The sequence below is a fragment of the Dama dama genome, chromosome X (genome assembly GCF_033118175.1).
Source record: "Dama dama isolate Ldn47 chromosome X, ASM3311817v1, whole genome shotgun sequence".
NCBI lineage: Eukaryota > Metazoa > Chordata > Mammalia > Artiodactyla > Cervidae > Dama > Dama dama.
Genome location: NC_083714.1, coordinates 165495003 through 165519113, shown reverse-complemented (window position 1 = coordinate 165519113; position 24111 = coordinate 165495003). Strand labels below are relative to the sequence as shown.

Sequence of the window (24111 nt, the reverse complement as noted above, 5' to 3'; positions counted from 1 at the left end):
CGTCACGGACATCCACCCTCTCAAAGAAGCAAAAACGTGAGGAGAATCGCTCCGGTGCTGGGGCGGAGTGCGGGGGGGTTGGGGGTAGAGTCCCTTGACCTGACTTACCTCTTTGGAATTGATGGTCACGGAGCTCCGACGTGGGGCGCAGCGGAGGTTTAGCAGAGTTGTGTTCTCATGGCGGGCGTGTACATGCTGAATGAGGAAGGGAGACCATGCACCCACCCCCCACCCCGGGAGAGACCAGACTTTGTTCCAGCAGAGCCTTTGGCCTGCAGCTTGGTGACAAACGGGCAGAGTCACCTGCTGGACTCCTTCCTGAGACCCCCAAGCCTCAGAGCTCAAACCCCCCACCCACCCAGCCAGGGAGGGTGCTGGTGTCTTTAAGGAGCAGGAATTCTAAACCTCAGGGAGGTCCCCAACACCCCACGGCTGACCCTCTGCATGAAGATGGACACTGTAGCTCCCTGGAAAGGGGCCCGGGCCCCCTCACTCCACAGTCCACCAAGGACAGGACCCCTGGTCCCCTCTCCAGGGTTTCAGCCACACGCTTGGTTGCTTGGTCATATCCGACTCTTTGTGACCCCGTGGACCACACGCAGCAAGGCTCCTCTGTCCATGGGATGCTCCTGGCAAGAACACTGGAGTGGGTTGCCATGCCCTCCTCCAGGGGCTCTTCCCCACCCAGGGGTCGAACCTGGATCTCCCCCATTGCAGGCGGATTCTTTACCCACTGAGCCATCGGCGCCTAAACCTTAGTCCTGGAACTTAAAGTGCAGCTTTATCTTACACCTTAAATGTTAAGGTTTCTGACACAGCAGACCTCAGCCCTGAGCGTAAATCAGGTCTGGTATCACAGGGTCCCTTATGGTTCCCAGGGGGGAAGGATGGGGGAAGGGATAGTTATGGAGTCTGGGATGCGAGTTCAGTCCCTGGGTAGGGAAGATCCCCCGGAGGAGGGCATGGCAACCCACTCCAGCATTCTCGTCTGGAGAATCCCATGGACAGAGGAGCCTGGCGGGCTACAGTTCTAGGGGGGTCGCAAAGTCGGACACGACCGGAGCAACTTAGCTCAGTGAAGCACATGGCTGATCTATGTTGATGCCGGCCAGAGACCAACACGATGTGGTCATTATCCTTCAATGAAACATAAATCAATTAGAAAAAAAAAAAAAAGTGGTGGAGTGTTGAAAGCCATCGCACAGAGGGATGGAGAATAATGTCCTGCCTCCCTCATTTCATCGATGCCTGTCTGGAGACCAAGCAGGCAAAACAGGGTCAAACCCAGGGCGCCCGTGGGAGCTCTGAGCAGGACGGCTCAAATCCTCCTTTCTCTGAACTATTCAGGGGGCCGTGGGATGCGGTGGTTTCAGAACAAAGCAGTTTTTCTCAAACAGGATGTTCTAAACTTTCTCTCGGCTCACAAAAGTCCCTGGCCCGACGCTGCCACCCACCTTGGGATCTGCCTCGCGGAGCGGTGACTTTTGGGGTCCCCGCACTCCGATTGGAGACCCCGCACACCACCTCTGACCCAGAAATGACCCTTCCATACACCCTTCCATACGAGGAGCGCCCAGCCTCCGGGGCAGGCGGTTTGGGGGGACTGACTGCAGCTGGAACCCTTGGCCCCAAGCTGCAAAACACACGTCCCACAAATACAGGACACGTGGTGGTGTTTTCTGGAAAAGGCCCGGGGAATGGGTGGCTGAGCTGAAAAAAAAAAAAAAATGGGGTGAGAGTCTTTCTCTGTTTGCAATACCCTGTCAAGCGGGCTTCCCGCGATGGGTGCTGCATTCTGGTGTCAACTGAAAATCAGTGAGCACCGGAAGGAAGAGAGTTATTTTATTCCGTGGGAGTGTGTGTGGGAGTCTGCACCCCGGGGGACAGCATCTCCTGAGCTCTGAGAATACAGCTCCGAGTAGGCGGGAGGGGGAGTCAGGCTGTGTGCAAGTTTGCAACAAAGGGAGCAGGCAGGTCTGAACATCAAAGATCAGGTATCAAGTGAAGGAATTTAGCATTCTGTGTAAGGGAGGATGCAAGCTTCTGGGCTCACTGAATTCATTCCTTTCAAACGCACCTCTGCTGTCTGGAGCCAAGCCTGTTTCCTGTTCACCTTAAATCGTGAAAGAGGTCACAGATGGCTGATTCTTGCATTTTCCCCAGCTCCTCAGCCCCTTAGCGACCACCGTGGGGTGGGGGGTGGGGGGTGGCATCTTCTGGATCACAGTTTGGGGAGCTCACATTCATATTTGTCCCTTGGACTGCAAGGAGATCCAACTAGTCCAACCTAAAGGAAATCACTCCTGAATATTCACTGGAAAGACTGATGCTGAAACTCCAATCCTTTGGCCACCTGACGGAAAGAGCTGACTTACTGGAAAAGACCCTGATGCTGGGAAAGACTGAAGGTGGGAGAAGGGGACGACAGAGGATGAGACGGTTGGATGGCATCACCGAGTCGATGGACATGGGTTTGGGTGGACTCTGGGAGTTGGTGATGGACAGGGAGGCCTGGCGGGGTGCGGTCTGTGAGGCTGCAGAGTCAGACGCCAATTGGTGACTGACCAACATTTGCATGTGGAGGGGAGAAATCTCCGATGGCTGTGACACGTCTGGTTTACTTGACACGGCGGGAGGTATTTACACTTCACACTGGCTTGCCGTTTGTTCACTGATAAAGGTGACCTCTTTCCATTTGTACCTTTGTGGAGGAGTTTTCTAGGGTGGGGAGACATTCTGCTAAATTAGACACCCTCGAGACCACACACACACACACACACACACACACACACTCACACAGACTCCAGGTATATCTGATCAAGCTTGTTTACTGCATGCTGCAGACACAGACAAGATAAAGTCAGTACCAGCCTGAAAAAAAAAACAAAACAAAAACGAGAAATCAATACTCTAGACGTCTAGAAAGCTCCTGAACCTGAAGTCTAAGGGGATCAAACTGCTCCTGTCTCCACAAACAGCAGCAACCCGCTTACATTCTACCATAGTTCTCATGCACACACTTATAAAAAAATTTTCAGTATCAAAAAAGAAACAATCATGTACATTCAACCTGGGACGCTTTGTTCCGCAGAGCACCTTTACATTCAAGTATCTCTCAGGAGCAAGTTCCTGAGTCACTAGTTAAATGGAACCCTGGTTTGTAAAATGCCTCAGTGACTGTAGAATTTTTTTTTTTCTCTCTCCAGGGCGGGAGGCGGGTGGCTGTTCGGTGTCAGTAAAGCACCTCGCCTGCTGGGTACGTGTGATGAGTGACAAATGATCCAGGAACCACTGCGAGTGGAAATATGGAAAGGACAGGAGCGGGCGGGTGGGCCCACGCAAAGTAGGGTGGTCTTGGTCGTCTTCCCTTATGATTTATGAGAGCCAGGTGACAGCAAGAACCAGCCCGACCAAGCGTCTGCCACCTACAGGCAGTCCACCTTCAAGCCCTTGGATGTCGGCATGAATGGGATGCATTGGTTGAGGGTGTAGGGGCTCTGGGTGACCTCAGACACGGGTTGGGGCATTGGGGCACTGGGTGACCTTAGACGTCAGCATCCTTGGTTCCGGGGAGTCCCCTTCATGGTGGTTTTTTTTTTTTTTGGCCCCCAAGATGTTCTCCTAGGTCGTCAAGCATCAGCGTAGAGTGGGATGTTGGCTTGTGAGTTTGCATCCCCTCATAACATCATGTAAGAGTTGTCGCTCATCACAAACGTGAAATCCCCAAGAGAGATCACCCCACGGCCCTGGGGCTGTTGGCGAGGGAGCTGGCCGGAGTCCCCGGTGGCCTCTTCCTCCCCCATCTGCGGGTACAGCGGGCTTGCCATCACCACGGTCTTGGGCGTCTCGGCCTCGGCCGGCTGGACCACCACGGCGTCTTCGGGGACGCACTCCAGCTCCCCGTCTTCCATTTTGTTCAAGGGGGCCACGTTCTGCGTGTCCTTGATCCACTCCTGCAAGGAGGAAAGGTTGCGGCTCACTTTACAAAGCGTCAAATAAAGCCGTTTGCACCAACACGGGTGGACGTAAAGGGCGTCATACGGAATGAAGTAAGTCAGAGAAGGAGAGCTATCACGTGATCTCCCTTTCCTGTGGGATCTAAAGAGAAATGATGCACAGAAACTTACTGGCGAAACAGAAAGAGACTCAAAGGCATGGAAAACGAACGTACGGTTGCTGGGGGGGGAGGGGATTTGGGAAGATCATGGACACACGGCTGGATTTAACATGGAGAGCCAGCAAGGACCTGCTGGCCAGCACAGGGAACTCTGCTCAATACTCTGTAATAACCTGATGGTCACCAGGGGGAAGGATGGGGGAAGGGATAGTCAGGGAGTCTGGGATGGACATGGACACACTGCTGTATTTAACATGGAGAACCAGCAAGGACCGGCTGGACAGCACAGGGAACTCTGCTCAATACTCTGTAATAACCTCATGGTCACCAGGGGGAAGGACGGGGGAAGGGACAGTTAGGGAGTCTGGGATGGACATGGACACATGGCTGTATTTCACATGGAGAACCAGCAAGGACCTGCTGTCCAGCACGGGGAACTCTGCTCAATACTCTGTAATAACCTGATGATCACCAGGGGGAAGGGTGGGGGAAGGGATAGTCAGGGAGTCTGGGATGGACATGGACACACGGCTGTGTTTAACAGGGAGAACCAGCAAGGACCTGCTGGACAGTGCAGGGAACTCTGCTCAATGTCACGTGGCAGCCGGGATGGGAGGGGAGTTTGGGGGAGAAGGGATATGTGTACATGTATGGCTGAGTCCACTTGTCGTTCACACTGTTAATCATCTATACCCCAATACAAAATGTTTTTGGTGTTAAAAAAAATTAAAATTAAATAAAAGTTACTGTGGCTTCAGACTCTGTCGTAAAGCCCTGCCTTCGGAGCTGGTGCATCTTCACACACGTCCCCCGGCGGGGACGCTTTCCCCGGTCGGGACCTAAAAAGCTCTGGTGTCTAGCGCCTCGGTCCGGAATCCTGTGGTTTTCACACCTGCCTTTTGTCACCAGCCTCACAGCGCCGGCCTGTGGTCACTCCAGACACACGAGGGCGCCTGAACGTCTTTTCAGAAACCCAGATCCGTTCTCCACCCCCAGGGATGTTGTCTGAGATGCGAGTGACGACGGACGTGTCAGAAGGAGCACCCTCCGCCAGCAGGTCCGAGGGGGCGGACGCTGCATTTCTAACCGGTGACCCAAGATTTCCTGAGGTTGGGAGCTCCGTGGGACTGCCCTCCTCAAGGGGACTCCTCACTCCCTTCTAACATCCCTCCCCGGCTCCTTCTTCTAGCCTCAATTTTGGGGGAAGAAAAATGAGATTCCCTGTCCTAAATTCTGTTGTATACCCCTTTCCTCTCCCTTGAAGGGGACTGGGACACCAGTCCCAAACATGCCCCTTTGACGTCCAGAGGATGTTGACCTGAAGGCAGCTAAGTATGAAGAGTCTCAGTGCATGTTTTCTGCTCTCCACTTACCCTCCCTAAAACTGATATTAATTGATGCCGCTTTGGGAAAGTAAATGTGCATTTGGAAGTCACCGGGTCCCTTCCAACTCCAGAGACAACGCTTATCATCTGAGAGAGCTTGAGTCTGCATAAAATCTTAGGAAAGAACCCTCATTTCTGATGCATTTCCTAGTCACCTCCTCACGTCTCACCTGCCCCTCACAGGTCCCCAACCCCTTTTTCCTTTAGCTAGTCTCTTCCAAACACTCTATCATCCTTTGTGAAAATGACAAATTGGCCCCAAGGTCTCACTGCTTCTTGGGAGTGTTCACATCTCTCTCTTTAATCTTTCTGGTCTGTTTAATTTGCAGGACCCCAGGGACAGAACGTAAGAGGGTAGAAGAAGAAGAAAAAAAAAAAATTTTTTTTTTTCGTTTCATCTCCTACACCTAATTAGTTTTACAATTCACTTTGCCCCTCTAGGAAACTGAATGGACTTCCCAGGTGGCGCTAGTGGTAAAAAAAAAAAAAAAAAAAAAAAAAAACGCCTGCCAATGCAAAGGACCTAAGAGATAGGAGTTCAATCCCTGAATCGGGAAGATCCCCTGGAGAAGGAAATGGCAACCCACTCCAGTATTCTTGCCTGGAGAACCCCATGGACCGAGGAATCTCAGGGGCTGCAGTCGATGTGGTCGCAAAGAGTTGGATACAACTGAAGCAAGTGACCAAGAAAAAAAAAATAAAAAAGAAAGAAGCTGAACACTGCACTCTCTTTCCAAAATAATGATAGACCCACGGGCTACCCCCTAGAACCTGGGAACAGGACTTAATTTGGAAACAAGGTCTCTGCCGAGGTGATGGAGTGAAGGGTCTGAGATGAGGCCCCCCTGGATGGGGGTGACTCTAAACCCAGGGACGGGGTCCTTATAAGACACAGAAGAGGAGAGACACGTGGAGACGCAGGCAGAGACGGGAGGGAGGCGGCCACCAGCCCAGGGACGGATGCCCGGAGCCCCCAGAAGCTGGAAGAGGCGGAGAGGACCCTCCCCTGGAGCCTCTGTAGGGAGCCTAGCCCTGGGGCACCCTGACCTCAGGCGTGTGGCCCCCGGGACCGGGGCAAGGATGACTGTGTGATGGTTTGCACCCCAGGTTTGTGGCAGCCCCAGGGAATGCACGGCGCTCTGATCCCGGCGTCCTATAAAACCCACGCCTGGTGACGCGGGGAGCCGGACCCCACCTCGCTCCGTCCTCCCCAGTTCCTCTTCGCCCACCCACCCCACCCCCACCTGTAAGCGTTTATCACAGGAACGAAGTTAACGGACCACAAACGTTGAAAAGCGGAAATGCAGGTTTCGCTGTTGGCCCCCTGCAGTGGGAACAGACTAAGAACGGGACCTCCTGATAAGGTCGGAGGCTGGAAAATCCCATGGTCCTGGGGCAGAGGGGACACCCATCTGAGACTAATTTCAAGAGAAGCCGCCCTCGGAGACTCTGGGATCTACTTTCTCTGACCGAGAAAGAGAAAAACAGTAAAACCGCTGCTTTCAGATTTGAAGAGGCTTGCAGGTGTTTAAAGAGGAATAAAAGCCATTTGTTGGGGTGTTTTTTTTTTTTTTCATTAATAGTGAATCAGCCCCAATGTTTATTGCAATTCTGTTTACAATGGCCCAGACACAGATGCGACCTAAGTGTCCGACACAGTAATGAGCACACATTTTCTCCTCCAGGGGGATCTTCTCGATCCAGGCGTCCAACCCAGGCCGCCTGCTTTGCAGGTGAATTCTTTATCATCTGAGCCACCGGGAAAGCCCCTGATAAAGGACATGTGGTATATATATACACACACCCTGGAATGTTGCTTACTCATAGAAAGGATGAAATGCCATTTGTAGCAACAGACATGGACCTAGAGATTCTCATGCTCAGTGAAGTCAGTCACACAGAGGAGAACTGTCATATGACATCTCTTATACACAGAATCTAAAGAGAAATGATACAAGTGGGCTTACGGACAAAATAGAAACAGGCTCACAGGCTCAGAGAATGAATTTATGGTTGCTAGAAAGGAAGGACGGGGGAAGGGATAGTCAGGGAGTCTGGGATGGACATGGACACACTGCTGGATTTAACATGGAGAACCAGCAAGGCCCTGCTGGACAGCCCAGGGAACTCTGCTCAATACTCTGTAATAACCTTATGGTCACCAGGGGGAAGGACGGGGGAAGGGATAGTCAGGGAGTCTGGGATGGACATGGACACACGGCTGTATTTAACATGAAGAACCAGCAAGGACCTGCTGGACAGCACAGGGAACTCTGCTCAATGTCACGTGGCAGCCGGGATGGGAGGGGAGTTTGCAGGAGAATGGATACATGTGTATGTATGGCTGAGTCTCTTTGCTGTCCAGCTGAAACTGTTATTGATAGGTTATACCCCAATGCAAAATAAAAAGTCGATAAAAAAAAAAAATACCTCTGAGCAGAAAAAATAAAATATTGCAGAGGGGTGATATTAGGGCCGCCCAGAGCGAGCTTGCACAAGGAGATGCTGCTTACCTGGAAGTTACCTTGGTGGGATTCAAAGAGCCCCAAGAAAGAGAACTTGGGATCAGGAACGCTGGGCATGAGAACCTTCTTAATCCTGAAACGGACATGGACAGTCTGGTCAGATGGGCTGGCACCCCCTGAGCAGGGCATCCATGTGGAAAGACCCCCCCATCAGGGGCCAAGGGCAGCTGCATATGGATCTCGGAGACTCAGCACCTTGGCGGAATTGCGTCCGCTTGAGAAAAAGCAGAGCCAGGAGACTCTCTGCTCTCTCCCATCTGCCTGAAAACAGAACATCAATTTCCCTCCTGATTTAAAAAAAAAAAAAATAGCAATAATTCCATTAATAAAAGTGCACCCTCTCCTATAGCAGGAAATGGAGAATGAGTCATATCACACCAAGATGGTGTCAGGATGATTCCATTCAGACAACCTTCATCTCCCTGCAGTTGGTCTCACACATCTCTTAATCACGTCCCCACAATTTACGCCCATCCAGACTCCCTTTCCCCTTGTCTAGTGACTTCTCCACAGATTATTGCCCTTTGTTAAAATGCTGTAAAAATCCCCAGATGAACTGCCTGGTTAGGCGTTCACTTGCTTCCTGTGAATGACTTATGCACTTAAAAAAATTACATCAAAAAAGAATATATAGACATATTCTTCTGTTACTGTCTTTGGTTGGTCAGTTTAATTTGCAGGCCCCCTAGGAACAGAAGCTAAGAGAGGTTCTCATCTGGTAGGATGCTAATCCGATGGGAGTGGGATCCTTATAATAAGAGGAGGTCAGGACAGACACACACACAGAGGGCGGAGCAGGTGAGCACTCGGAGGAGATGGCCGTCTACACGCCCAGGAGAGAGGCCTCAGGAGCAACCAGCCCTGCCCACACCAGGACCTCAGGCTCCAGCCTCCAGGACTGGGAGAAATAAATGTCTGTTGTTTAAGCCCCCAGAGTTTGGTCCCTTGTTATGGCAGCTCCAGGAAAATAATACAGTTGTTTAGACCACTCATTGTAACAGAAGCTTTCTTAAAGACAGGAGGAGTGGTTTTTTTTTTCCCCCCAAGAAGTGTATTCCTCAGATTCCCTTTGGGGTGATTTCAGTTTTGAATTAAAAACACCAGACCGAAACAAAACAACAATAAAAGCAAAAAAAAAAAAAATCAGACCTGCCACTTGTCAACACCCCTATCTGATTGCTTCATCTCCTCCCGACTTCCTCTGTTCCCAAACAGAGAATGATAAAGGTGGCATCCGTCTGAGCTGGTGAAAGCGGGAAATCTAGACTGAAGAATTAATGGGCAATTTGCAAGAATTAAGAGAATTATCCCCATGCTGTGTCCAACCATGATGGAATGTCCTTGAAACTGTCTAGCTCAGCCTGGCTCAGACCCAGCGTGAGTGGTCCAGAAAGGCACTCCATCTTTTTCTATGCATCACTCCTGTTGTTGCTATGGAAACGTCCATCTAAAGAAATAAAGATGGTGCCCCCAGTCCTGGGCATCAGCCCCTTCAAACATCATCAACAGTCAAATGCCTGGGCACAGCTATGCTTGAAGAAAGCTGGAAATGGCAGCAGTTAAGTTACTGCCTGGAAGGATAACAGAGTGAACTATTTAATATCATATTTTTGAAAGGCTTTCGATGGTTTCAAAGAATCATGTTTTGCTGTATCTGTAACTGGATTTACAAACCAGACAGGTTTTGCTTGTCCAGTTCTCCTCACATCACTCACCAAGTTGCCCAGTTTAATAAATATCCGTAAAAATTAAAAGATGTCCTACATGCTTGTCATTCTAACATGATAGGAGGACAGAGCTCAGTGGGGTGTGCATTTGAAGCAAGGTAACGACAATAAACTTGGACCAACTATTAAAAAGCAGAGACGTCACTTTGCTGGCAAAGGTCCGTATAGTCAGAGCTACGTTTTTTCCCAGTAAGTCATGTATAGATGTGAGAACTGGAAAGTAAAGAAGGCTGAGTGCTGAAGAACAGTGGTGCTGGAAAAGACTCTTGAGAATCCTTGGACAGAAAGGAGATCAAGTCAATCCTAAAGGAAATCAGTCCTGAATATTCACTGGAAGGACTGATGCTGAAGCTGAAACTCCAATACTTTGGTCACCTGATGTGAAGAGCTGACTCATTGGAAAAGACCCCGATGCTGGGAGGGATTGAAGGTGGGAGAAGGGGACGACAGAGGATGAGATGGCTCAATGGCATCACCGACTGGATGGACATGAGTTTGAGTAAACTCTGGGAGTTGGTGATGGGCAGGGAGGCCTGGCGTGCTGCGGTCCATGGGGTCAGACACAACTTAGTGATTGAACAGCAGTAACACTCATAGAAATGAACATTCCTGCATCTTATGGTCCTCACGAGAATATTTCTCAACAAGTTCTGCGGGTATCTCCGCACCTTTGGCACTATTCACCTCTCCGTTTTCTTGTCATATACCATATGCATCAGAGAGAAAGTGATATCCAGCTAAATAACCACACCACACAATTATTTTTTTCTCCAACTCACTACATATGGGAACCAAAGCCCATGTGTCTGAGGATTCCGGCGGGGACATCCTTACCTGTGTAGTTTCCATAGAGACAGAAGCAGAAGGAAGACTGTCAGGAAGGCGACCATGCCAGCAATTAAAATAAATTTGGGGAAAAAGCTGTTTTCCCAGCACGAATCTAAAGGTAAACAGGATGAGGGCTGTTAGGCTTTCAACATGATACTGGATTGCGCGCCAGTTCCCCTCCACTGCTGTTTTTCTTTCCGTTGAGAATTGTCAGGGTCGGCAGATCTTGATTTTTGTGTGAAACATCCTGGGAGAAGAGGTGGGTATGCTGGAGAGGCAAACGTCAGACAGAAGGGAGCACAGACTCACCTTACTGCCAGCGGTGTCTGAGGGTATCAGGGCTTGATTTGGTCTGTCTATCCGCCCATCTGTCTATCTGTCCAGCTGTCTATCTATCCGTGTCTCTATCCATCTGTCTGTCTATTCACCTGTCTGTCCATCTGTCTGTCTGTCTCTCTACCTATCATCTACCTGTCTATCTATCCATCCATCTATCATCTATCTATCTGTCTCCCTGGGACTTCCCCATGGGCCCAGTGGTAAAGAATCCATCTGCCAATGCAGGAGACACAAGAGACCTGAGTTTGATCCCTTGGTCAGAAAGATCCCCCTGGAGGAGAACGTGGCAACCCACTCCAGCCAGCATTCTTGCCTGGAAAATCCTGTGAATGGAGGAGCCTGGCGGACTACAGTCCATGGGGTCACAGAGTCGGACACCACTGAAACGAATAAGCAGACATCCACCCATCCATCATCTCTCTATTACCTATCTATTATCCATCTACTTGTCTATCACCTGTGATGCATCTTTGTCGATCTATATACCTCATCCATCTGTCTCTGCCATCTATCTAGAATCAACTTATCTACACCTGCTTCCTAAGTCACTTCAGTGATGCCTGACTCCTTGTGATCCCATGGACTGCAGCCCTCCAGGCTCCTCTGTCCATGGGATTCTCCAGGCAAGAATACTGGAGTGGGTTGCCGTGCCCTCCTCCAGGGGATCTTCCCGACCCAGGAATCGAACCCAGGTCTCCTGTTCTTCTGCACTGCATATTCTTTACCACTAAGCCATGGAGGAAGCCCCGAATTATCTATGTCTGTAATCTATCATCATCTACCATCTATCCATTAAGCATCTATCATCTAATAGCCATTTATCATCTATTTATCTATAGCTCTATCTACGTCTCTATACCCATATCCACAGAACAACATTCAGTCATGTCCAACTCTTTGCAACCCCAGGGACTATACAGTCCATGGAATTCTGTGAGCCAGGACACTGGAGTGGGTAGCCTTTTCCTTCTCCAGGGGAATCTTCCCGACCCAGGGATCTAACCCAGATCTCCCGCATTGCAGGTGGATTCTTTACCAGTTGAGACACCAGGGAAGCCCGACAACATTGATAAATAACACTTATCACTCTTGCTGGGTCCATAGAAATAAAAGTGAAGCTGAGTCCGATGACAACGGCCACAGGAGGAGGCATTGCTCCCACAGTCACCTCCGCAGAAGGCCTGGGGGCCATCCGCGTTTTCAGGCGCCCCGCTCCGCCCTCCCCGCACATAGCCCGCTAGCCTGTATCGGGCAGCGACACTGCGTGACAAGCGTTACCTCGCAGCACACCCCTCTGTTGGTGCGTCACCTCTGACCAGTCACTGGGGTACGTTTCTGAGCCGTAGGCAAACTCCAGAGCTTTCACCCTGGCCCGGAAGGAGTAACACTTCTCAGCATCCAGACCGTTGATGGTGACGTTGCAGGTTTCTGCCTCTGCGGACTGGAGCGGACAAAATGTACACGGTGACCCCTGGCTGACGCTTTACCCTGACGCATTCATCTTGTGCCAGAGATTTTGCACCAGATTCCTGCTTCCAGGGCTTCCTTCTCCTGTTTCACTTCTCTCTGGGCAGGTGTTTATCCTCAAAACAACAGCAAAAATAAAAAAATGCAGAGACAGCTCTGCCCTTCCCTCCACAAAGGAAATAAATCCACTATAACAAATATGATGAGAGATGTTTTGAAGACTTTCTAAGGTCTTCCTTTTTACAAAAGCAATTAAAAAAAAAAAAACAATGTATTTATTTATTTGGCTACATTAGAATTCAGTTGCAACACGTGGGATCTTCATTGCAGAACATGGGCTCGGTCATTGCCTCCCAGGCTGAGTTTCCCTGACGCACGTGGAATCCTGGGTTCCCGGATCAGGGATGGAACGCACCCACGTGGCCTGCTTTGCAAGGCAGATTCCTAGCCACGGGACCGCCAGGGAAAGTGAAAAAGAAAGTGTTAGCCGCTCAGTCGTGCCCGACTCTCTGCGACCCCGTGGACTGCAGCCCGCCAGGCTCCTCTGTCTACGGGATTCTCCAGGCAAGAAAACTGGAGTGGGTTTGCCGTGCCCTCCTCCAGGGGGTCTTCCCGACACAGGGATCGAACCCGGGTGTCCTGCATTGCAGGCGGATCGTGTAGCGTCTGAGCCAGTGGGGAAGCCCACAGTCACATGAGCAAGTGCATAGTACAAGTCTGGATATCTGTGTCTCTCGGTCTCTCCATCCCGGGGGATGCCTACTCACCCCCGACCCGAGACGATGTCCCCTCACCTCCCACTCAGAGTCAAAGATGGTCTTGTGCTGGATTTCATACTGGAGATCATTGTATCCCAGGTTGGAGCAGGTCACCATCACGGCTTCCTCCCGCCACTGGAAGCTCAGGTCGTCGGGGGATCTGGGTTTCACTTAGAACAAGAAAGAGCACGGTGAATAACACCTCTGCGAAGACAAACATGGCCCATCTCTGAACCCGCAGCGGTCCCTGGGCTTCGATTCACTCTCCTCTCCGCCTGCTCCCCATCGTTTCCCGAATACTTCACGAGACTTGAGGTTTCCTCGTCTTTAGCGCATGGACAGTCAGAAGGGTTAGCCAGCTCTCCAAGGACCCGTGGCGGTGGAGGTGGGGGGGGGGTCTCGTGGAAAGGAGCTCCCCCTGAAATGGGTCGAGAAAGTTTTTGGGATGTGTCATGAGACGAATTGTGTTCCCACCAGAAAAAGACCGCCTTGAACTCCTGGCGCCTAGCCCTTCACGATCTCTGGAAAGAGGATCATTACAGAGGTAACCGTTTAAGACAAGATGAGGTTGTGGAGACTGTGAAATTGAACCACGTCAGTTAGACAGAGAGGCGAAAACATCCTATGACATCCGTTATGTGCAGAATCTAAAAAGACATGATACAAATGAATGTAGTTACAAAACAGAAAGAGACGGTCTTAGAGAATGAACTTATGGTCACCAAGGTGGAAGGATGGGGGAAGGGATAGTCAGGGAGTTTGGGATGGACATGGACACACAGCTGTATTTATCATGGAGAACCAGCAAGGACCTGCTGGACAGCACGGGGAACTCTGCTCAATGTCACGAGGCAGCCTGGATGGGAGGGGAGTCTGGGGGAGAGTGGATACAAGTGTATGCATGCCTGGGTTCCTTTGCTGTCCACCTAAAACCATCACAACATTGTTAATCGGCTAAGTTGTTGTTGTTTAGTCGGAAAGTCATGTGTGACTCTTTGCGACCCTATGGACTGCAGCCTCCTCTGTCCATGGGATTCTCCAGGCAAGAATACTGGAGTGGGTTGCCATTTCCTCCTCCAGGGGAATCTTCCCGACCCAAGGGTCGAACCTCTCATCGGATTCTAACATGGACCTCTGACATTCCAACCGTCAACAAAAAAGAAAGAAAGAAAGGATCATTACGTCACAGAAATGTAGATCAAAACAGGAATCTTTGGAGAGACTGATTCACTCCATTTGTACGATGGCACCTAACCCAAGATGCACAGTCAGCCTTCAAGGTACTTAATACGTACAGTAAGCGCTAATCTCTAGGCCCTTGGTGAGGAGAGGCTCTGTTCCATTCCGGATGGAAAAATACAGAGGTCCATCTCCTTGCACATCCAGGAGGCACCCGGCCCTGTAACCTTGTTGAAGGACGTAGCGGGAGCAGGGTCTGTATTCCTCCTTTGTCTTGAATCTGTAATTTTAAAAAAAGAATCACTCAGTCACGTAGCGCCCTTGGGAACACCATCCTAGCGCTTTCCTGGTGGTGCAGTGGTAAAGAATCCGCCTGCCGATGCAAGAGACTCGGCTTCGATCCCTCGGCCGGGAGGACCCAACAAGCCGCGGAGTAGCTAAGCCCGTGAACCGTTAACGACGGACCCTACGCTTTAGAGCCTGCAAGTTGCGACCGGTGAGGCCCGTGAACCCTAGAGTGTGTGATCTACGATAGGAGAAGGTCGCCCACGACCTAGGCGGTCACCCAGCTAGAGACAAGATCACACAGCCCCAAAGGCCCAGCGCGGCCAAAGGTCATACACGCCAATAAAGTGAAAACTACACGGCATCTCGAGGGCCGTTCCTCTGTCCCGCGTCTCTGCCATGGACTCAGATCGGGTGCCGGGCCGTCTGCCTGGATGACCTCCCTCCCCTTGCGACTACAGCAGGACCTATCAAAACAGAAAAGGGCCCCCCCCCTCTCAAATGTTGATACCCCTTCGAGAGATCCCATAGGGGGTTGAACGGCGGCTCTGTAAATGGCATGCCTACCCGCTAACCCAGAACCTGGGAACAAGACCTTATTAAGAAGCGGGGTCTCTGCGGCTGCGATGGAGTGAAGGGTCTGAGATGAGGGTCCTTCTGGATGGGGGTGGCCCTCAACCCAGGGACAGAGTTCTTATAAGACACAGAAGGAGAGAGAGACGGACACAGAGGAGAAGCCACGTGAAGACGGAGGTGGAGACGGGAGGGAGGCGGCCACCAGCCCAGGGACGGACGCCTGGAGCCCCCAGAAGCTGGAAGAGGCGGGAAGGACCCTCCCCTGGAGCCTCTGCAGGGAGCCCAGCCCTGGGACCCCTTGACCTCAGACGTCTGGTTCTCAGGACTGGGGGAAGATACATTTTGTTTTTTCTGTTGTTCCAAGTTACCCAGCTTGTTGTAGTTTGTTGAGACCATCTAGGATACTATTTACAGTATCAATAATAATCATTGTTGTCACATATCAATATCATGAGCAATCAATAAATAGGTATCAATAAATAATTGACCTCCAGAGCAACCAAGCCCTTGATTCAAGGATGCACTTTTAATGCGGATGTGCCGAAATGGGATAAACCTTTGAGAGTCTCCTGGAGTGTTAACGGGAAGCCTAGAGATGGGTTTACGCTCCATCCTTAAGCCCTCAACCCCAATCTGTGATGAGATCAAGAATTATATCCTGTATGACAGAACAAACAGCTGCTCAGGAAGAAAAAAAGAAAAAATGAAATGAAGCTATCTGGGAGACCACTTATACCATCCAGCACTTTTTTCTTTGCCCTGTGAGTCTTATTTTCCTAACAAGTTCATCTTAAAAATTTCCCTCTTCTGTTCGCCTTCCCGCCTATCTCGTGTTTTATCAGGTGGCCACGACTCAAGCCCTCTCAGAACACCCCGCTCTTTACAGAACTGAGACCAAATTCGTTGGAGAAAAACACCCTGCCTCCCACGTGGCCGCTCAGGTCATTGAGTCAGGCAAAGCAGAGCACCCTGAGAAAGGGGGAAACGGGTTTTTTTTTTGGAAGGCGGCCCCTGGTAAGCAGGGAATGTAGCTGAAGGCGACAGAGACACAGGCAGAGGCAGCTGCTGGGACGTTGCAGAGGGCGCCGCGGGGTCAGACCGCTTTGCATCTCCTGCGAGAATCCAGGTGGATTCGAGCGAGACTCAGTCATCCCTCGGTTACAAGGTCTGGGAGCTGTGGTTGTGCTTGTGGTGATACTTGGGCGGGGGGGGGGGGGGGGGGTTGAGGGCACACGCGCATAGTCACACTTGCACTTACGGTTCTTCACACCTTCACTTCCTGGCCGCCCCCCATCAGTGATGTCTTCCGAGGGGAGATGTTTTAGCCAAAGGTCTGGTTTTCCAGGGAGGGGCCCTTCCTTGCAGACGGACCTGACATCAATCCCAGTGCCGGCACTTACTTGTAAATGAACGTGAAGTTGATCCCAGAGTATGCATTTGCGTTCCACGTAACCTGCACGGTTTCGAAATTAAAGTTGATCACCTGAAGTTCCAATGCGCTTCCTGTGCAGAAAAAAAAAAAAAAAAAAAAGATAAGCAGAGAGGACTCTGAGGCGATGCTGGAAAGACTGAGATCTGTAAAATGATGTCAGCACTCGTAAGAATGATACAGTGCTTTTTAAAAAAAATTGATGATGCAGTTTATTTAGCCCGGTATACCCAGAATATTGGCGTTCCATGATGGTTCGGTGGGTTAAGAAGCCACCCGCAATGCAGAAGTCACAGGAAATGTGTGTTCGATCCCTGGGCTGGGAAGATCACCTGGAGGAGGAAGTGGCAACCAACTCCAGTGTTCTTGCCTGGAGAATCCCATGGATGGAGGAGCCTGGTGGGGCCACAGTCCATGGGGTCACAAAGAGTCGGACACAGCTAAGTCACTGAGCACGCATGCAACCAGAATATCATCATTTCAACATGTTACCAATCATCATCATCATTCTATCATCAAGTTATTATCTGTTGACTCTCTGTATTGATGTATCTATCAATCAACTGTCATCTGTGTCATCTATCTAGGTAACTTATCTATGTAACTATGTATAGCTATCTATCTAGCTGTCTATAATTATCAAGACATGTTACATTTTTACTATGTGCCCAGAGTCTGTGTGTGTTTCGCAATTATAACACAAGAATGATACAGTTCTTCAAAGGGAGTAAGGAAAACATTTTATAATAACTGTAAAGGGGGCATCGCTTTCCAAACATGAGAATCGCTACGCTGTACATCTGTAACTTATATGAAAATACGATGCATCGGCTGTGCATGCGGGCACGAGTGCTCAGCCATGTCTGACTCTTTGCGACGCTATGTAGTACAGCCCGCCAGGCTCCTCTTTCCGGGGGATTCTCCAGGATCCAGGTGGGATTCTCATGGGATTCTCCTGGCGATAATCCTGGAGACGGTCGCCGTGCCCTCCTCCAGGGGATCTTCCCCACCCAGAAACCGAACCCGAATTTTCTGTGGCTGCCGCTTTGCAGGCGGCATCTTGACCGCTCAGCCACCGGGGAAGCTCATGCATCAGCTTTATGTCAACTAAAAATTCTGTAAAGCAATTATCCTTCTATTAAAAAGGAAACAATCTTTTGTTTAAAAAAAAAAAAAAAAAAAAGGTTGAGTTGTGTGCTGAAAAGAGCTGAATCATCTGGCGTGTGAATTAACATCACAACCAAGCTGTTGACCAGAACATCACCCCCTGCCCCCGCCCGCCACCACCCCCATCCACCTTTTTAGCCTAGTTTCATTTCCCCCAGATCCTCCTCACGTCTGACTGACAGTGGTATTAGCAGGGAACCCCACGGAGAGGTTCTTGAAAACGGAGCCTCCTATCTCATAGACCCAGGTGGTTCTGAAAGGTCTGGGGGCTTTTGTAAACATGACTTTGGTTCTGGAACATCTGTTTTTTTTTTTTTTTTTTTTTAACTTTTCTCAGAAAACCACCAAGGTCACGAGCAATCTGGAGGTGAACAAATGTACCCGCTGCGGGTCTCCGATAGGGAAACACGTCGTGTAAATACCAAGAATTCCCTGCCCTCCCTAGAGGTAGAACCTGCTTCCCAGTTTGGAGAGCGTCTAGAAAAACATGCAGATGAACCAAAGGCATTTGTTCCAAGCGAGCTGGGGAGCTCAGACGGACTTTGAGCCCAGCCCCGGCGGGTATTTCCGAGGAGGGGTGAGTAAGGTCATCCCGGGCAGCAGGTCGTGGGGAGGGGGGGGAATCGGTACACATTACATCGTTTCATGTAGAGTCCTGGGGTCTTTTTCCATCCCCGCAGGTTGGGGTGGTTCAAGCAGCCTTGGCTATTACAGATACCACACAGGTTTTTCATCTACACACACTGCTGATGCTAAGTCGCTTTGGTCGGGTCCGACTCTGTGTGACCCCATAGACGGCAGCCCGCCAAGGCTCCTCTGTCCCTGGGATTATCCAGGCAAGAATGCTGGAGTGTGTTGCCATTTCCTTCTCCATATCTATACATACATATATATATATAAAATCTCATCTCACTAGCTTCCCAGGTGGCGCTAGTGGTAAAGAATCCACCTGCCAATGCAGGAGACGTTTACAGATGTAGGTTTGATCTCTGGGTTGAGAACAAGATCCCCTGGAGGAAGGCATGGCACCCCATCCCAGTATTCTTGCCCGGAGAATCCCATGGACAGAGGAACCTGGCGGGCTACAGTCCATGGGGTCGCAAAGACTCAGACACGACCGAACGACTGAGTTCACACACACGTGCGCCTGCTCACGCGCACTCCGGCTCCTGCCCACACCAACCTTCTTATTTCCAGAGCAGCTCATGAGCTCAAGGCCACAGCAGCAAAGACCCAGCAACGGCCAGAAGTAAATACAGAGATAAAATAAAAAATAGCATCTTGAGGGTCGTTCCTGTGTCCCACGTCTCTGCCACAGGCTCTGATTGGGTGCCAGGTCATCTGCCTCGATGACCTCCCTCCCCTTACGACTACAGCAAGACCTGTCAAAACAGGAAAGGACCCCCCCCTCAAATGCTGGCACCCCTTGAATAGATCCTGTAGCGCTTGAACAGTGGCGCTCCAAATGGCATGCCTACCCGCTAACCCAGAACCTGGGAACAGGACCTTACTAAGAAATGGGGTCTCTGCAGATGTGATGGAGTGAAGCAGCTGAGATGAAGGGTCCCTCCTGGATGGGGGTGGCCCTAAACCCAAGGACAGGGTCCTTATAAGACACGGAAGAGGAGAGACACGGACACAGAGGAGAAGCCACGTGGAGACGGAGGCAGAGACGGGAGGGAGGCGGCCACCAGCCCAGGGACGGAAGCCTGGAGCCCCCAGAAGCTGGAAGAGGCAGGAAGGACCCTCCCCTGGAGACTCTGGATGGAGCTCAGCCCTGGGACACCCTGACTTCAGACATCTGGTCTCCAGGGCTTGAGATGCATACATTTTCCTTGCAAATTCAAGGGCATTTTTGGGAGGCAAAGGTCCCTCATCAAGAGCCCAGTAGCCCTGCCATCAACACATGATGGCCTCGGATGGAAATACTGATAGTCCACTGCAGCCATTAGGTCTGACTCTTGTTTAAAAATGGATCGATTAAGTGGAAATGGCCCCTGAGGCGTCTCTTGACACAACTCTGGGGCCTTGGGCGGGAAGAGGGGTTTCTTTATTAAGACCACACCCGGGGAGTTCTTAGGGTCTCCCACCTGTAATGACCTCAGGCAAACAAAGGCCATTCATAAAGTGAGTCTGCATTTCCCAGGAAGTTCCTAGCAAGGTTCTGAGTGAGCCCAGCTTCACAGGGGGATGAGCCCTCCGCCCTTCCAAGGTCTCTCCACATCCCCATGTCCTCGAGAGGCAAACCTAGACAGCGTATTAAAAAGCAGAGACATCACTTTGCTGACAAAGGTGAATCTAGTCAAAGCTAAGGTTTTTCCAGTAGTCATGTATGGATGTGAGTGTTGGACCATAAAGAAGGTTGAGCCCGGAAGAATGGATGCTTTTGAACTGTGGTGTTGGAGAAGACTCTTGAGAGTCCCTTGGACTGCAAGGAGACCCAACCAATCCATCCTAAAGGAAATCAGTCTTGAATATTCATTGGAAGGACTGATGCTGAAGCTGAAACTCCAAACCTTTGGCCACCTGATGTGAAGAGCTGACTCATTGGAAAAAACCCTGATGCTGGGAAAGACTCAAGGTGGGAGGAGAAGGGGACGACGGAGGATGAGATGGTTGGATGGCATCACCAACGCGATGGACATGAGTCTGAGCAAGCTCCGGGAGTTGGTGATGGACAGGGAGGCCTGGCGTGCTGCAGTCCCCGGGATCACAAAGAGTTGGACACAGCTGAGCGACTGAACCACAGCAAAACCTTACTATTGTATTTGTGCTTCAAGTGGTTCAGATTCCAGAGCTGGTCTAAACTGCACTTTTCCAGCCAAACTCCAGGTGCAGGAGTGGCAGTCAGGACGAAGCTACAGTTCTCAAGGACTCTGTGGCCACGGGCGCGCCCAGCTTAGCCAGGTCCTCCCCCACTTACATCCGTCGCTGGAAGACGGGAGGCCGGACCTGCACTTGTGAAGACAGACCGTGGGCACCGCACGCAGCTTGGGAAATTACGTGAGTGTAATTTCCAAGGGACAGGCCGGGGGACACCCCACATCCAGGCTCCCCCCCCCCCGCCCGCCGCATCTGCTGGAAGCAGAGTTTCCCACCCCAGGGCTGTAGCCCAGAAGGACCCCAGGACCCGTCCAAACCAGCCGGGCAAGAGGCCGCCTCGGACAGGAGTGGTCCAGCGTGGGGTGATGCCCGCGGACAGTTCAGAAGAAGAACGTCAGGAACGTGCCATCGCCAGCTCCCACCTGGGCATGAAAGTGGCAGTCACTCAGTCGTACCGACTCTCTGTGACCCCACGGACTGTAGCCCGCCAGGCTCCTCTGCCCATGGGGATTCTCCAAGCAAGCATGCTGGAGTAGATTGCCATTCCCTTTTCCAGGGGATCTTCCCGACCCAGAGACCAAACCTGGGTCTCCTGCATTGGCAGGTGGGTTCTTTACTGCCTGAATGATCAGGGAAGCCCCACCACAGAAAGGTAATTAATTTAAGCAAAAGGCTTGCACCTCTTGGCAGGCAGGCAGCACAGTGAAACCACCCAGATTCTCAGTTTTGTAGACACAGGCTCTCGTATTTCATTTTTTTTCCAGCTGAAACTAATCCTGAACGCAAGAAAGAGGGGGTCCTTTACAACAGGCAGACTCAGGTTTGTAGAGACTTCAGTTGTAACCGATTCTTTGAGACCCCATGGACTGCACCCCTTCAGGCTCCTCTGTCCATGGGGATTCTCCAGGCAAGAAGACTGGAGTGGGTTGCCATGTCCTCCTCCGGGGGCATCTTCCCAACTCAGGGAGGGGAACCTGTGAAAGCTGTTGTCAGTTTCACAAAGAAAACCGTGAGTTTGCAAGACAAAAAGAAAAAAGAAAAAAAGCAGAGATGTTGAAAGCAAGGGCATTTCACGCAGACCGGCGGCTACAGCTGCAAGCAGCACTTACCCGGCTTGGTTTTCCCTGAAGCGTACGCGTGTCCCAGCAAGAAGACAGTGGCGGCCGCCCAGGGCAGAAAGACACGCCTCATGGTGAAAGCCGGAGGTGGAGGCAGCGAGCAGAAGGTCGACTCCTCCAAGGGGACTTCGGCTCATGACTAACGTACGACGGTCACCCTTTTTTTTAAAAGGCGGAAAAGAAACTGGGGAAATGACTACAGGAAACAGTCATGCTTTTATTTTAAAAGATGACTCTGGTCAGAAAGGAAAAAAAAAATAATGCAGAATCATTTCTTCAGCCTCACCGATCATTTGTGCAGCCCCGCCGGATACAGCTGTCTAGAGAGGCTGATCAGACAATGGATCTTGTCCAGCCAGGGTTCTCAGGCTCTGGTGGGTTGTGAGAGTCCTGTGTTTGGAGACGGAGGCCCAGACAGGTCTCATCTAGCTGATGCTTTCTGGCTGCTCACCCAGGATCAGGGAGATTTGGTCCAGTTCCTGATGGCATCAAGGAAAGCACGGGACAGGATGATGTCTGTGTAAGGGACAAAGTTGGCTGGTATTTCTGCAGGGTCTCAATGGAGAATCACTTCCCAGAGGTTATCAGTGAGATTTGTCAGTGGGATTTGTCTTCTCAGTAGGCTTTGTCCTGCAGGACAAAGCCTGGGTTGACCATCAGGAGCCAATTTACCCTTCCCCCGTCCAGTCATAAAACCAGTCCATCCTAAAGGCAATCAAACCTGAACTTTCATCAGAAGGACTGATGCTGAAGCTCCAATACTCTGGCCACCTGATGCAAAGAGCCGACTCATTGGAAAAGACCCTGATGCTGGGAAAGACTGAGGGCGGGAGGAGAAGGGGACAGCAGAGGATGAGACGGTTGGATGGCATCACTCACTCGATGGACATGAGTCTGAGCAAGCTCTGGGAGCTGGTGAAGGACAGGGAAGCCTGGCGTGCTGCGTTCCCTGGGGTCGCAAAGAGTCAGACACAACTGAGCCGCTGAACAAGAGTTCACACCTGCCTCCCAAAGCACCCCTGGGAGTCGGTGTTGCTGTTCGGTCCACAAGTCGTGTCCGACTCTCTTCGACTCTTACTAAAAATAACACCCAGCATGATAACCATCCTTGTAAAATCATGTTTGAAAAACTACAAAGCTCTAGGACCTCCCTGGCGGTCCAGGGGTTAAGAATCCACCTTCCTTCCAAGGCAGGGGACACGGGTTCAATCCCTGTGTTGGGGAACAAAGCTCCCATGTGCCTTGGGGCAACTAAACCAGTGTACCACAGATAAAGACGGTGTGGGCCACAGTGAAAGACCCAGCATGTTGAAACAGACCCGATGCAGCCAAAGAAACAAATTTAAGACAACTTTTTTAAAAAAGCACACACACAAGAACTACCAACCCCTTTCACAGATATCCACTGGCGGAATCTGTGAGCCATGAGCAAAGAGAGCATAAATTGCTCCATTTTAGAGTTAGGACCTGAGTTTTCCAGAAGCTGACAGGGACTGTATGTGTGCTAAGTCATCCCAATCATGTCCTACTCTTTTTCGACCCCATGGACTGCAGCCCGCCAGGCTCCTCTGTCCGTGGGAGTCTCCAGGCAAGAATACTGGAGTGGGTTGCCATGCCCTCCTCCAGGGGGATCTTCCCGACCCAGGGATCGATCCCTGGCTGATGGACCTCAAATAGTTCATTGCAGTGCAGGCTGAGATTCAGGTCTTCCTGGCGCCAGACTAGGGGTGCTTCAGTTACGACCATCCTTCTGGAGGTCAGAGGCTCAACGCTGTGGTCTCTGGGCTAAAATCCAGGGGTAGAGTAAGTAGATAGATAGACAAATAGAATAAGTAGATAGATAAATAGAATAAGTAAATACAAAGAACAAGTAGGTAGAATAAGTAGATAGAGAAATAGAATAAGTAGCTAGATAGAATAAGTATATAGACAGAATAAATAGAATAAGTAGACAGAATAAGTAGATATGTAGAATAAATAGATGAATAGACTAAGTAGATAGAATAACTAGACAGATAAATAGAATAAGAAGACAGGTATAATAAGGAGATAGCTAGAATAAGTAGATAGAGAGACAGCATAACTAGATGGATAGTCACAGCATCCTCACGTAGGTCAGGATTCCCCAGGCTCACTCTCACGGATGCCTGGATGGATGGATGGATGGATGGATGGATGGATGGATGGATGGGTGAGTAGAGAGGATAAATATGTGATTACACAGTGACGCCGGTCCAGGGTTTCTCAGCCTCAGCAGTGCTAACGCCTGGGGCTGGACATCTCTCTAAGGCATGGAGTCCCGGGTCCCGGGCCCTGCGGGGTGTGGAGCAGCGTCCCTGGGGTCCCACCCACCGCATGCCGGGAGCACCCCCTCCACCACCAGCCGTG

General features: G+C 50.7%; 1 protein-coding gene across 1 annotated transcript; it reads right to left on the bottom strand.

Moving 5' to 3' along the window:
- Positions 1 to 2936: 2936 nt before the first annotated feature.
- Positions 2937 to 21868, bottom strand: CRLF2 (cytokine receptor like factor 2). The gene is made up of 8 exons (XM_061136441.1): positions 21715 to 21868; positions 16587 to 16689; positions 14442 to 14605; positions 13183 to 13316; positions 12200 to 12362; positions 10589 to 10694; positions 8016 to 8100; positions 2937 to 3953 (listed from the first exon to the last, which is right to left on the bottom strand). The coding sequence occupies exons 1-8, from the start codon at positions 21794 to 21796 to the stop codon at positions 3678 to 3680; spliced, it is 1113 nt and encodes a 370-aa protein (XP_060992424.1). The 5' UTR covers positions 21797 to 21868; the 3' UTR covers positions 2937 to 3677.
- Positions 21869 to 24111: the final 2243 nt, after the last annotated feature.